Below are 14,638 nucleotides of genomic sequence, written 5' to 3'. Positions count from 1 at the left end.
ACCACCTCTTCAAGATCAAGTATTGGATACTCATTGAGTTTCTCTGGTCGCCTAATTTCGCCTCTTGTTTCCCCTTTCCCTTTTTGATTCCTCTTTTTGCCAAGCGAATGAATATTTTGCCTATTTTCCTCTTTTTTCCTTCTTTTTTTCTGCTTCTTCTGGCAAGCGAAGTTTCTTTTGTTACTTTCACCTTGCCCTGGGCTAATTAGAGACGTGAGACGTAGGCTGTGGCTAGTGTACTCACTGCAGTGGAGGAGCAATAGCGCCGTCAGCCACCCGCTGCAGATCCTTGTCCTACCCGAACCACTTGTTATCTTGGCTCATTAGCTATTTTCGGACGACGGTAAGTGCCCCATTTGCACGACACGACACGATCGCGTCTCGCGAACCACAATATCGCCACGAGCCTCTTCTGGGTCGCGACTGCCCCTAACCCCCTATCGAATCAACCAAGAGCCCCCCGGCAGCTGACCATGATATCGCTTGGCTCTGCAGCGCGCGTTGTCTGAAGCAATAGAGGTGGCCGTCAATGAGTGCTCGAAGCTCGACCCCCCTGCAGTCGCCCAACCCCAACCGAAAGCGATCGGCGAATAGAGCTTCGGAAGCTCCCGCCAGCCATAAGAAGACCAAGGTCAAGCCCGCGCCCGCGCCCGACGTGAATTTGGACTCGGATTTCTGGGAGATTCGAGGAATATTGCAAGAGCGGAAGAAAAGGGGCCGAGTCGAGTACCTGATAGCTTGGATCGGCCAGGATCCGGAAACCGGCCGGCCGTATGAGCCAACTTGGGTATTGCTGCCCCCTTCTTTCGCGAAATGCGGGCACTGGGTATTGGCGACAGGCTTTTTACTGACGGACTGCATTAGGAGCCCGCTGCGGACGTAACTCAACACGCCATAGACGAGTGGGTAAAACAGAAGGCTGCAAGCACTTCGCATCGGCGACGGTCCTCGGTCCAATCCTCAGGAGGTTCTTCGCGCGGCAGTAGCCCGTCGACTCGCGAGGATAATCGCCTGCGCCGGGGAGGGCAGCCGGAAGGTTCGGACTTTGGTGGCGCAACCGGAATCAGAAACAGGGGGACTCCCGGCAGTCGGCGCACAGGAGGCACCGTCAGTAGACTACGACAGAGCGCGTATCCGGACTCTGATCAGGAGACCTCGACTTCGAGCGCCCCTCCGAGCTCTCTTGTTGAGCAGACTGCTATCGCTGCTAGCAGAGACCCGGGGGCGAACGGTACGAGCATTGCCATCCTATTGCCTGCACAGCCCCCTTTGACCCCTCTGAATACCAGAGGTTTTCGCAGTCGCAATCGCAGTCGCAATCGCAGTTGCAGTCGCAAAGCACTCAGACTACTCAGCAGGCTAGCCAGCCGACATCCGAAGGTGGTCTCAACAGAGCGCGATCTTTGATTCACCAGTCTGCGGTTATTCCAGATTCACAGGAACAGTCGGGTTATTCGCTTTCAGGCACCACAAACAGTGGCCCGCGTGCCGACCTGTCGCAGTCGCAACTCGATAGCCACTCTTCTGGCCGGGTGCAGCAGCAGTCTACGACGTCGATTCCTTCCCATCAGGTTGAGCCTCACGTGCCACAGCCCAGCCAGAGTGAGCAGGGGCGGCTGGACTTTGGATCGACGAACGGCGATCGCAAAACAGCACAATCATCCCAGGCTGCGCCTACTAACAATTCATCTTTATCTTCACAGTCCGAACTTGAGATCTTGGGCAGGAGAAATTCATCCCAAGTTTCGCAAGGCGCAAACTCGTCCGGAGGGGAACCCGTGTTCCTGACCCAACTCGAGTACGAGCCACCCGCACAGGAAAGTGGGGCAAAGCGGACCAGCCTCGAACTGTCAGTTTCGCAGGCGTCGTCAGGCCACTCACAACACCATCAACAACTGCACCAACCACTGCAGCATCAATCATCGCAGGGAGCACAGTCACACCACCCCCCGTCCTTTTCTACAAGAGCCACGGCTGCTTCCACCGTCTCCTCACAGAACGCCCAGATTGTCCCCAATTCCTCCGTCAACTCCGTCGAGGACATTTCCAGCCAATCGCAATCGCAATCGCAAGCTGGATCTCGACGCGCCTTTGACGTCTACCACGACCAGCACCAGGCCGAGGTCATTCCCGAGTCAAATCTGCAAAACTCACAGGACTCCAGCCAAGCTTTGAGTGAATTGGATGGTAATACCCGACTTTCTTCCAATCTTGCTGCTGGAATCCCTCAATCACTGCGACCTCTACCAGAGAAGTCTTCTGGCGGAATTAACTCGGCGAATTCAAATTGCCATTCGCTCCCTCCCCAATCTGTTCAGGATTCGTCAACACGGGCTCTTGCTAACAGGCAGTCAAGTCCCTCTTTATTCCACCTGAGTCGGCCGAGTCCGTCAGCCACCATGGATGGTACGCCGGCCTCTGACAAGCCGTTGTCGGCGATCGAGTCCTTTCGCCAGATTCAGGAGCAAGCCTTCGGCACATTCGAGCTGGAAGGCTTCGAGGATGCACCTCGAGATGCCTCTCCGACTGCCCATGACTCGGCTGGAGCTCCCGAGGCGGGCGTATTGAAAGACCTGTCAGCCGAGTTCTCCATGCCCATCGCATCTCCTTCATTGCCGGCCCACGAGATGCATTCTTCTCCGGTATTTGAGCATAGGCACCCCGAGTTCCCAGGACCAGCAGGGCCTGCTTTCAGTGCTACCTCTGCTCCAATGGGTTTCCATGAGCCCATACATGAACAGCCTGCCACGCTTGACCCATCGGCTTTGACTTTGTCGATAGAGCATCATGAGGCAGCTAGAAGCCCCTCTATCCCTACCGACGACGGCTTCGTTCCCAGCCACTTGGACGAGGTACCACATATAGCCCCCGAGGAAACCTCCAAACCCATTGGTCAGGCCGAGTCGCAAGAGTATCCCAGGAACCTTCTCCCGTATGTGAGAACGAGGCCAAACGAGCATCTCATCACCCTGCCTCTCGCGAACAACATGCGAAACCCTTACTATGACGAGATGCGCAAGCACACACAGGACATTGAAACCTTTATCCAGAATTTCAGCTCTGGTTCTAGCGCGCCCATGTCACCTTCGTTGGTTTACAAGATTAACCACATGCTGGATAAAATGAAGGAGATTTGTGACCTTCCTCCCTTTAGGGACATGGTCGACCACAATGGCGTCAGCGACGAACAAAGATCAAGACACGCGCGTGGCTCGAATAGCAAATACGCATTTGTCGGAGAGTTCATCGACGAGCTAAGGAGGTTGCAGTCCGAGAAGAAGGTCCTTATCTTGGCACAGACAGGAAAGCCCATCGAGATCTTGAACATCCTCGTTCGGGTCGAGCTCGAGAGACCGCTCAAGGATGATGATGGAAACCCGGTCGAGGTGGACGGTCCGGGACCGACGATCATGGTGAAGTCCACAATTGCTGATCTGTCATCGCTTCCCAATGACTTTGATGCAGTAATTGCCTTCGACCACACTTTCCGCCCAAGTCAACTCCGACAGAGAGATGATGGCTTCGTTCCGATTACAATGGCTCTCGTTATTAGCGCGAGCGCACAGCATATCGATTTGCGAATCTCCGATAAGCCGCCGGCCCTAGAGCGTACATACATGCTCCTTTTGGCCCTGTTGCGCGCGAGACAGATGATCGAGAGTCCCGATCATGGATTCTCAGAACCATATGCGATCGCCAAATCTTTTGCTACTTACATTGAGGCGCCGGACGATGATTTCTACTGGACGCCCCAGGAATTACCCGAAACCGTATTCGAGGACATTCCGTCTAATTCCCAGAGTGACTTCACGCAGAGCAGTCATGAGGTCAATAGCCAAGGACAACTCACATTCCGCAAACGTCCCAACGTAAGGCATCTACTCTTCAGACCCCTCAAATACCCTACTAAACCCAAGTCCAGGACAACGCCGACGAGCCATTACCTAAGCGTCAAAGGACGTCGCAGCCGCCTACTAGCGGAACCGATCTGACCCACATCAGTGACTCCCTTAGAAATATGATAGGAGATGACAGCCTTGTTCATGGTGAAAAGCCCACAATGACGATGTCGGTGGAGAGAATGGAAGCCATAGCTGCCAAGGTAGGAGACACGAACGAACCAATCACATCTGTGAGGCTGTGTACTAATCGTTTTCCCGTAGGTGGCCAAATTGGAGGCAGACCTGGTAGAGATGCGCAGTCAAAGAGACGGATTCCGAGATCTGAGTGATCGCACCAAGAAGGAAGTCGACAGCTGGGATGCATGGGTCGAGAAGATGCAGCCAAGATACATGGCAGCTATGAGAGATCGTGGTATCATGAAAAAGGACCGCGATGATGCACGTAACGAGACTAAGACACTCTCGTTCAAGCTCTCCCAGTCAACCAAAGAGAACACGGCACTTGCGACGGCAAATTCTGAACTCAAAGAAAAGCTCGGCGAAGCCACATCGTCTCTTCTCAATTCGGACAACCCCGAAACCGCCAAGATCGCCAGGCTGAAAAAGGACCTCCAAGAAGCGACTGATAAGCTTGCTTCTCTGGAGAAACGACTCTCGCTGCGGGATAACGATTACTGCTACTTACAGGATCGCTACCAGGAAGCGTCCCAATCCGCAGTAGGCCTTGCCAATGAAAAGGCGGCCCTGGAACGACGAAACGAAGAGCTCTCCCGTAAGGCCGATGAGAACATCTTGCTCATCAACCAGACCCAGTCTCGCAATGAGGTCAAGGAGTTGGTCCGCCAGGTTTCCGAACAGAGAACGATTGTGCGTGAACGTGAGATGGAGCTGGGCCGCATCCGAGAGCAGTTGGCTGCGTACAGGAACTCGCGCCGGGAGACTCGACAGAGCCCCGTGCCTCGTAGTCCCAGACTGGGTGTTCTGAGTCCCCGGAATGCAGGGGGAGCCGTGCCCATAGCCACAGTGCCATCACGGGTGCCGGTAGTCGCGGCACGAGTCCGGCTGCGCCGTCTACGTTTGAGGGTGGTACCGGCAACGGACCGCACATTTTTACGCAGAATGGCGGAAACGGTCGCTATTCGCACCTGAGAGACTGAGCAGGATGAGAGTTGCCTTGACTCGGAATTGTCCCGCGCCACTGGTTGGTGGTTTCCGAGAGAGCGTTTGATTGATTTCCCACTTTTCTTAGTACGCATGAAGACATAAAGACAATACAGACAGAGAGATGGAGACCGAGACGGACAGCGGGCGAGGACGTACGTCTGGTCTGATATACCCAGCGGAATACCCTTTTATATTTCCCCCATACCTGCCGACTGACCGACCTGTCTACTTCTGGCAGGTCTCCTTCTCGGCTTTCATATGGGGAAGTGGTTTGGCGAGCAACTCGGTACGGAGTTGGATTCAAGGTTTCCATAAGAGGGGCCTCAGTGATAGATCTGCGTGTTTATTGTACATTCCACCATCTTTTTACGTAAATATACCTACCGGGCCTCGTCGATGTGATGGCGATTTCGTTTTCCCCGGTGCTTGCTTTGTCGTTGCCGGCACTAGTAGTAATCCTAGAATTGTGGTGTTGTGAATGTTTCTGGTTCGCGGTCGCCGCGAGCAGTCGGTCCCGGGATAGCCGTGGAAACGGCAATGGGATACCTGGTGACCAACGGAGCAGCAGGCGGTAGGCCTGTCCTCGACCTCATTCTGGACAGCTCCAGTCGTCGCATTGACAATACCCAACTCCCAAAACTTCCCAAAGATAGCATACCGATGGGCATCGATATCTAGGAGTGTAATTAGTATAGTTAGCTTGGACAAGCCCAGCCAAGCTCCGGAGACGGGCCCGTCGGCCCCCTCCGGACGCACAGCCAGCAAGAGCCGCTCTATAACGGCTTTGAGGATCCCATCCGAAACGGCCGGGCATCTGGCTCGGAAAGCTCAAGAGTGACAAGAATCCAGAAGATACCGACGAAGATCCCCGAAGAAACATTTGGTCCGGTCCTCTCGACCGCTTGGTGTCTCCATCAATAATATATCCTCTCAACCGTGCGGGAGCGGTGTGAAGAAGTTGTTGATGGTTGTTGGATATCCCAACAAAATCAGAGGAAAAAGGGGGACTGGGGCCAGCGGGTGGCCAGTTCGACCCAGACTACCGTGCCTGCCACTCACTCCCCTCGTATGTCATCATACGCAGACGCATTAACGCAGCCAAACTCTGCGCGAGCCGGACGGTAGTAACTGTGACCAAATATAACCAGTAGATATAGCCATAGCTTTACCAGGGCCACACGCACAAAAATACCCTTGCTCCGATCCTCGTTCTTGCTCTGGCGGGGAGTGAGTGGCTGCGAGTGTTCGTGTCAACTAGCTTGAACCAAATGATCAAAATAGTCAGTAGGGAATAAGGGGTAGTGCAACCTCCTTGCGATGCAGGAATACTGAAAAGGATCTCTCTCATTGATGCTTTACACGGGAGAACAAAAGAGATATGATGATATTCCACGCCGTCTAGGAAGTCTTCGCACCCCACCCACATTTCTCAAAAAACAATTGCTCTGCCACCGAAAGTCCATCTTGAGGGAACTTTTGCTGCTCTAAAGGTACCAAATAGTAGACATATACACAAGCTGCCGCTTCATCCGGAGGAAGGGGGAAGAAGGACGAAGCAAACAGTCTTTCCGACTCGGCCGTCTGGTGGTGGACTTGTCCCCCCTTGCTTTACCCAAGTTTTGTTCCCCCATGCCATTAATCTCCCTTTACTTTAATTTTTCTTCGAGGTATATCCTGCCGGGGGTTTGTTGACTCGGGCTCACGCAAATTCTAAAGGGTTGTCGCTCGCTCTCTATTTGGCCTCCTCGGGGTAAAGGTCCTCCTTCAGCAGGACGCCGAGTTCCTCACGGAGGGGCTTGAGCTCGTCGAGGTATTGCTCGTACTGGCCCTTGTTCTCAACCTTGGCCTTGATACCCTCGAAGATGCGGACGGCGGTGGGGTAGTCGTTCACGCGACGGGCGGCCTTGAGGGCAGCGACGACGACGGAGGGAGAGGGGACGAGATCGTAGGCGAAAGCGTTGTTCAGGTTACGCTGGATCGAGGAGAACTATGTGTTAGCCGAAAAGGACGATTCTGGTATATTTAGTGCAGTATTGGATCGGGGTTCGTCAAATGCTGTGTAAGAGACAAGAGCTCAAGATGATGAAATGACGCATTTGGCGAACGGTTGGGCGATCCCTGCGAGTGTATCGTACGATGCCGAGGGAGCAGAGTTTGGAGGAAAAGTAGGACTCACCTGGAGCTCGAAAACGTCTTGCACGCCATCGAATTCCTTCTCGTATCTATGGGAAAGCTTATGCATTAGCCATTGATGCCCCTAGACGTAGTGTTGCATCTCAATTGAGTGGGCTGAAGCTTTTGGGGTGCTGTTGGTGTCGAGGGGTGGTTCGATTAGGAATATGGCGCGTCATATTTCACTCCGCCCTCGACAGCCAGAGTGTTTCGCTGCGATCCATCCAGCCGGCCATACACCGGCCTTACTCTTCGTCGCAATTGGCAATTGAAGAAAAATAAAATAAAATAAAGGCTATCGACTCACCGGGCAGTGAACTCCTCGAAGGTCTCCTCGTGGGCGTCGCTGCGGCGGGCGACGGATGTGCTGAAGTTGAGGCTGGAACCGGCCATCAAACCCGGGACGAAGGCACCGGCTCGGCTAGGGGCAGCGACAGGTCGGTAGGCGCGGAAGAAGGAGTTGGCGGGCCCGCGGGCGATTGTGCGCAGAAGAGAGGCCGACATGGCGACGGAGGTTTGTGGTAGAGCGGAGAGGTGGTGGTGGTGAATTGTGATGTCGTGGGTTTGGTTGGTGGTTGGCACGAATTGGGGGTGGGATTGAATTGAAGCAAAGAATTATCGTGGCAGAGCCCGAGAGTTAACCTTAGGCCTTTGGCTGGCTGGGCTGGAGAGTTGGAACCGAAACTCACACCACCCCAAGGCTCAGGCTTACCCAGCAGCAAATCCATAGCCGTTCCAGCGCCCGGAAGGAAGCACTAGGCCTCACAGGGAGGAAAAAGCTGCCGATTTTCTGCAATTGCCGTCATCTGATTGGCTGAGCCCCAGCTTTCCAGTGGCCCAGTCAGTGCAGTGGGAGCTTCCGAAGCCCAGCAAGCAGCAGCAGCTGAGCTTGGGCTTGAGGCTTGAGGCTTGAGGCTGCCACCTTTAGTGGGCTGCGATAAGGTGTGGTGGCTTGATCCAGCATTGTGGCTAGAGGGCAGCCAAGACACTGATAGTGGCGTCCGAATGACAATGTGGCTGACTATCATTTTTACTTGACGAGCGGCAGCCAGTGGTCTATTCCACAACCCCAACGTCATGGCGGGAAGCAAATGCGATGGTGCGATGCAGATGCATTAGCACGGGACATACGGAGTACAGAATCGACAAAGCCTGGACACCCAGCTCGCATCTCGCATCATGGCTTTCTTCTCCCATAGATAATGTAGTAGTCTAGGAAACGCATCGCAAAGTGCTACCAGGCAGTGAGGCATTTGTCCATTCGTACGATCATGATAGGAGTAATAAGTGTGTACAGCAAATGTTTGAAAATGTCTTCTCCTTTTTCATGATTCGTGATAATCGGTTATTTCGCTCTCTCTGGCAGAGTTCAAGACAGTTGTCAAAATGTCGAACCCTCAATCTCCGGATGCCCCTCAACGCCCACCCACTTCTTGTACTTGTATGCAGGTTCACGCAGCTTCCGATGCGGATGCTGGCCCGAGGCTCACAAACGGCTGCACCATCTGCTTTTGCGGCCAATTGGCCAATCAGCTCGCCCAAGTCTAGTGTGTGGTTTGTCTCTTGCTTGCTGCTTGTTCAGGGGGAAGGTAGAAGGTATTCCAAAAGGCCGCACTAGGGAGTATGTGGCCTTAGTCGAGCGAGCCTAACTGGAGGCAGCTGACGTACTGTAGCAACGCCGAATGCTACCAGGCATCTTGCACGTCAACTGGCAGAGCCGCATTGGCACATGCTGTTGGTGGTGCTGCTATGCCTCATACATGGCCGTCTGCTCCGAATGCGAATGGCGGGCATAGCGTGCGACATATAGAAGTGGAATGCTTGGCCTCTCCTCCCCCTAAAGATGCATATCCAAGACTTTTCCTATTGGCGCCGTGGTGGCATTGAGGGTCGAGAAGGAACGGAGAGCTCGGAAGTCGATCCTGTCTGTACAATGCACAAGACGGCATTTCACGTGCACACGGAAATTGGGCATGTAAAGGCCTGGCTGCTATTGGTGCAGCCGGTGTTTCTAGCAACAATCCACCCAGCAGCAAATTAGATCAATTCTACTCCGACAGGGATCTCGCACCCTGCTGGAGCTGACGCGCGACACCGCTATCGAGTTGTGAACTGTTAGGCCAATGCCTGCTGACCACAGGCCAATTCATAACAGCAGCACGGCAAAAGACGATACGTATCGGCGCGGGGCGTACGGATCCCGGCATTCTTTTTTTGACGAATGTCCTCTTGCGGCCACCCGACACAGACAGGGCCCGTCCATCCATCGTGGAGAACAGCAAGGTATGTCGAGATAGATCCAGGTGCGCGTGCTTTTTCGACGCTTGCTGGCCTGGCGCCCTGCATGCCCTGGTTGCCCTGTATGCCCTGTCCGGCTAGCCGATTGGTACCTGCCTAGCGATCGCTACTCCAGCGACCAGCCCAACTCGCTCGCTCCAGCTCCAGCTCCAGCTCTCCTCCAGCTCCAGGGCCCGGCTCATGTGGAAAGCCAGCTGTCAGCAAAAGACCGAAATACAGCAGGTACCGCCGCTATCGAGCCAAATAGAGTTTCCCGAGGTTCCATCCCTTTTGTTGAGACAGCTGCGAGAAGGAAAGAAAAAAACAACAAGCCACCACTATCCGAAGATAGACATCTATCTTCACCCATCCTCCTTTATTGACACCGCAAAGTCAAACCCGTGTTTCTTCTTCTTGTCGATCGCGACGGCAGCCGAGGCTACATATACTCATTGCAGAGTAGAGCAATTCTTGATTGAATTGTTGTTCATGGGTGCTCCCCTTTTCTCCTTCTAGCTTATTTTTTCCTGTCGCTCCTTCAGACCACGTTTGTTGTTTTTCTTCTCCCACTCCCAACATAGTGCTGAACCACCACCACCACCCGCCAAATAAAGTCCTGCCTCCTCGCGCCGTCGCGTGCCTCGAGTATCCGACCGTTCGCGCCAACTCTTCTGGCAGTCTTGGTTTAGAACTTTGAACCCGCCCATCCGTCCGACCACCACCGCCCACACAATGGCGAGTTCTTCCCAGGCGGCTCTGTACGAGTCGTGGCCTGTGCCTACCCTCGACAGGCCCTTCGGCATTCACCTATGGCCCATCTTCAACAAGGCCTTCGAGTTCGTCGTGGGCTATCCCGCCGACGACTTCCGCTTCGAGGCCGGCCGCACGCCCATGTCGACGCTCAAGGAGACCTCCATCTTCGTCGTCATCTACTATATAATAATCTTGGGCGGACGCGAGTTGATGCGGAAGAGAGAGCCTCTTAAGCTGAAGACTCTCTTCATCATCCACAACTTCTACCTGACCGCTATCAGCGCAATCCTCCTGGCCCTGTTTATCGAGCAGCTGCTCCTCTACCGTCGTCCGCAAGGGCATCTTCTTCGCCATCTGCGACCATGACGGCGGTTGGACCCAGCCTTTGGTTGTGCTGTACTACGTAAGTTGCGACAGAACGCGCCTTGCGCCCCTACGCGTAGCCCGACTCGATCACTAACTGGCGCAACAGCTCAACTACCTGACCAAGTATCTCGAGCTCCTGGACACGGTCTTCCTGTTCCTCAAGAAGAAGCCTTTGAGTAAGTTTTTTCTTTCCGCGCAACCATTGCCCCATGTTTCTGCGGTGTAGATGCTAATTGTCCATGTCTAGCCTTCCTGCACACCTACCACCATGGCGCCACCGCTGTCCTCTGCTACACCCAGCTTCTTGGTCACACCGCCGTCTCGTGGGTCGTCATCACGCTCAACCTCACCGTCCACGTCGTCATGTACTGGTACTACTTCCAGAGTGCCCGAGGTGTCCGCATCTGGTGGAAGGAGTGGGTCACTCGCTTCCAGATCATCCAGTTCTTCATTGATCTTGGCTTCGTCTACTACGCGTCCTACACCTACTTCACCTCGACCTACTTCACCTGGATGCCCAACCACGGAAAGTGCGCCGGAGAGGAGTTCGCGGCCTTCTCTGGTCTTATCGTGCTCAGCTCGTACCTGGTTCTCTTCATCTCCTTCTACTTCGCCACCTACTCCAAGGACGGCAAGGCCCCTAGTGCGCGCAAGGCCGTCCGACGTATGTCGCAAGCCCCTGTCCCCGATGCCCACACCGTCGCCTCTGCGTCGCACGGAAGCATCAAGGCGACTGGTGCCAAGGCCAACGGCGGCTCGACCCGATCCCGCAAGGCGTAAATGCCTGTCCGAATATGACGGACTGCAGATCTCCAGTTGCTCGACTCGAGCGAGCAACGGCAATAATAGCGACTGCTTGCACCAATTATGGATGCAGTGAACGACCGGCCGCCCGGTCGGCGTTGGAGGATCCCTACCCTATTGTGGCGATCCCGACTTCCCATCAATGTATTACTGAATTTCGCATTGCGACGAACAGGCACTTCACGTGCCCATGATGATACACGTCAACAAATCGGCATGGGGTGGAGCTTGTATGTGTAGATGAAGATATATGTATGACAGGATAATCTTGATCTGGAAGGCTACGAGGAAAGGAGGAGTAGTCGATCCAGCATGGTCGCGGAAAACACGGGGGTGATTGAGAACAAGGGGTGTGATCATACGATGTGGTATTACACCTGTCGCGGTTCTTGACTACCTGCCCCATGACAATATTCCTTTTTTGTTACATAATGTGTTGTAATAAGCCCTCTTTCGCCAGTGTCGCGATTGGTTATTACAACTTATAGAAGAGGCGGTGGTAATAAGAAGCAATGAAGGAATCGGAACGGTTCATCGACCTGTCTTGTCTCAATGTGATATGGTAAACCCATCAAATTTTATCTTCATTCTAGCATCCGACGCAATTGGCCAACGGGTCATGCTGTGAAGACACGAGCCAGCTTTTCCATCGCTCGATCTATTCCATCATTGTCCCACTTCCAACCCGACACTGAAATAATGGCATGGCTTACTCTGCAAGTACTATGAATGCCATCATAGAGTTGATAGACAAGCCAACAATCGCTATTTACGTTTCGGGTGGTTCGGATTCTTGCAGCTCCTTCTCTAAGTCCGCCAAACTGCGGAAGGGGCGAAACGGTCCAGCGTGACTGATCAAAAGATCCGGGTCATCGACCGCATCATGTAAGTTGACAATGCCAATTGTGTCTTCAACCTCGGTTTGAACAGCGCTGGGGCCATCTGTGCCAGAGCCGCTTCCACGGGCCGCGCGACGTTGTTTGTTCCCGATGGCTCTCTGGAGAAGGCTGTCAGAGTCCTGCTGCGTATGCAGGTCGGAAATGGACAGCCCGGCTAGGTCATAGTGCCTACTGGTAACGGGGACGGGGGTGCGGCACGGCCGGTGGCGGCCTGGTAGGCGTCGGGGTTCAGGATATGGACGGGGATTGAGATCGTATGGTCAGACTCCCACTTCGCTGGTCCATACCAGTCTTTCGCGATACGCTGCTTGATCACACCGCCTGCTCCCACCTCTACGGAGCGTCCGTTTTCTTGGGAATTCGCGCCTGTGTTGCTACCGCTGGGGATAATAATGATGGGTTCGCCCTAAAACATTGTCATATTAATAGCTTGCACATTGGACATTCCGGGCCCGACTGATACGTACAGATTGGTACTGGTAGTCGCCCAGGGTTCTATCTGAAGTCAAACGTAGTCAGCACATTTGCCAGCTTCATGGCGGAATGGTGTAAACTTGCCGTTTTCGAGTCTGTTGCCATTGTACATAGCTTCTTGCCTATTGAGGGGAGTTCCAATAAATCTTTCAGCCTTATATTTGACGTCCAAAATAGTGGCACTGAGGTCGAAGTTTAATCGGATCTCAGGGTTTTCCATTCCACGCATTAGCATGAGAACGACTTCGTAGCTCGGCTTTTGAGAAGGCAGGTTGTCCTGCTTCTCCGTACCTGCGGGGGCGGACTGGGGCGGAGGGTCTTTCGTCAAAGGTCTCTGCGGAGTAATCTCAATCATCAGGTCGCTGGCGAAAGACTGTCTCCGCCCCGGAGGCGTCTCCGCGCCATAGTCTTGGCCGGGTGGCAGGGCTTCAAACTGGCGGCCTACCCCTGGCGAAATCGTCACCCCATCGAGACAATACTGTTGCGGCAACACGACGTAGTCCTGAACACGCTTTTTGGCGCGGTATCGACAGCGGAGGCGGGCTTCCGTCTCTGGGCCCTCGGACTTGTGCTCGCCGGACACCACGTTGACATCGCCAGCATAAACCTTGATCATGAATGGATGTTGAGACTTGAAGGAAATCCACATGGATTCCTCACCTACAGCAGTAAAATACAGTAGGTCAGTGACGAACCCCCTACTTCTCCTCTTTTGATTCGCCGTAAGGAAAAGCCTGGTTGGAGGCCTGGTTGCTACTCACGGTGCATAGGGAAGAAAACGCCACCGCCCCCGCGGCTGATGTCCCTGGGGAATATGCCTGGATAGTCGTGGACCTTGTCGAGGGTAAAGTGGCCAAGGTCCGGAGGGGAGCTTCGAGGCGGCTGCGGCGTTGTTATCCGGGACCCGGATGGTGCGCATGAACTGGATTTCTAGGGACGAGTCTCCTTGCGTGTCTGGGGCGGTTCTGGTGATCTTGATCGCGTCGTTCTCGATGCTGCAGGCATACTTGGAGTTAGATGAAGCCATTGTGGGTAAAGTGTGTGTAGTGTTGAGTGTTTATTGTAGAAGTTTGGGATAACAGAAAGCAGATACTTTGTGTGTGTCTGTGTGTGTTGATAGTTGTTTCCAGGGACGATGTCGGCTACAGCAGGTATATATACGAGTACATACACCTAGGTACACATGTGTAATAGACAAAAAGAAGGCAACTGTATGAGAACCAACGTTTGACAGATCACCATGAGGGCCTTTCTGAGCCTTTGCATCTATGGTGAGCTTTGAAGCCGTGAAACAACTTCTAACCGCTGAAAGAAGACACTGTTGGCATGCGACAATAGGGGCCAACGAGAGAAACATGTAGTAGACCAACACATCAAGTTGTCGCCTTAAGGCCGCCAAAGCATAATTTCATTTGAAATCAATACCAGGCCTCTGCGGTTTGGAATGGCAATTTTCTTACGAAAGTCCCCTCTGGGAAACTCTTGCGGGATGTTTAGACACCAGTTTACATTGGCACGAGCCACGTCCTGATATCTTATACACTCAGGTACTGTGCCCTCGGCACTCAGGCGGTGTTGCACATAGTGGGCTGCAGATAAAGTATGCAGGCCTCATGACGCCTGAGGCAGAATGGGCTTTTTTGAATGGCTACTCCCACTTCTTTGAGCTGACTGCATGGTAGGAAGTGGATGGGTAGTTATCGATTGTTCCTTCTTGATACTAACTGATGGATTCAGCCTGCCTTGATGGTCCTTATCGTATTGCAAGTCCTGGGATCCCTTTCTATTCAGAAACCGCATGCTCTTCCCTAATCTCCCTTACCAGAC

General features: G+C 53.6%; 4 protein-coding genes across 4 annotated transcripts; 2 read left to right on the top strand and 2 right to left on the bottom strand.

Moving 5' to 3' along the window:
* Positions 1–529: 529 nt before the first annotated feature.
* PG997_011982 (uncharacterized protein) lies at positions 530–5,051 on the top strand (the record flags this gene model as incomplete). Its single annotated transcript, XM_066816297.1, has 5 exons — positions 530–787; positions 865–1,107; positions 1,215–3,869; positions 3,923–4,102; positions 4,164–5,051. The coding sequence occupies 5 exons, from the start codon at positions 530–532 to the stop codon at positions 5,049–5,051; spliced, it is 4,224 nt and encodes a 1,407-aa protein (XP_066661989.1).
* A 1,747-nt stretch (positions 5,052–6,798) lies between these two features.
* Positions 6,799–7,742, bottom strand: PG997_011981 (cytochrome c oxidase polypeptide VI; the record flags this gene model as incomplete). The annotated part of the gene is made up of 3 exons (XM_066816296.1): positions 6,799–7,038; positions 7,243–7,288; positions 7,546–7,742. 3 exons carry the CDS (start codon positions 7,740–7,742, stop codon positions 6,799–6,801), a joined length of 483 nt encoding a protein of 160 aa, XP_066661988.1.
* A 2,505-nt stretch (positions 7,743–10,247) lies between these two features.
* PG997_011980 (uncharacterized protein) lies at positions 10,248–11,414 on the top strand (the record flags this gene model as incomplete). The annotated part of the gene is made up of 4 exons (XM_066816295.1): positions 10,248–10,550; positions 10,606–10,671; positions 10,741–10,810; positions 10,882–11,414. 4 exons carry the CDS (start codon positions 10,248–10,250, stop codon positions 11,412–11,414), a joined length of 972 nt encoding a protein of 323 aa, XP_066661987.1.
* Positions 11,415–12,207: 793 nt separating this feature from the next.
* Positions 12,208–13,838, bottom strand: PG997_011979 (uncharacterized protein; the record flags this gene model as incomplete). The annotated part of the gene is made up of 5 exons (XM_066816294.1): positions 12,208–12,456; positions 12,510–12,743; positions 12,805–12,832; positions 12,892–13,471; positions 13,646–13,838. 5 exons carry the CDS (start codon positions 13,836–13,838, stop codon positions 12,208–12,210), a joined length of 1,284 nt encoding a protein of 427 aa, XP_066661986.1.
* Between the last annotated feature and the right edge of the window lie 800 nt (positions 13,839–14,638).

Source organism: Apiospora hydei, assembly GCF_038363865.1.
Source record: "Apiospora hydei strain CBS 114990 chromosome Unknown utg000009l_segment0_segment0, whole genome shotgun sequence".
Taxonomy (NCBI): domain Eukaryota; kingdom Fungi; phylum Ascomycota; class Sordariomycetes; order Amphisphaeriales; family Apiosporaceae; genus Apiospora; species Apiospora hydei.
The sequence above is the reverse complement of the archived record's forward strand: the minus strand, read 5'-3'. Positions and strand labels throughout refer to the sequence as shown.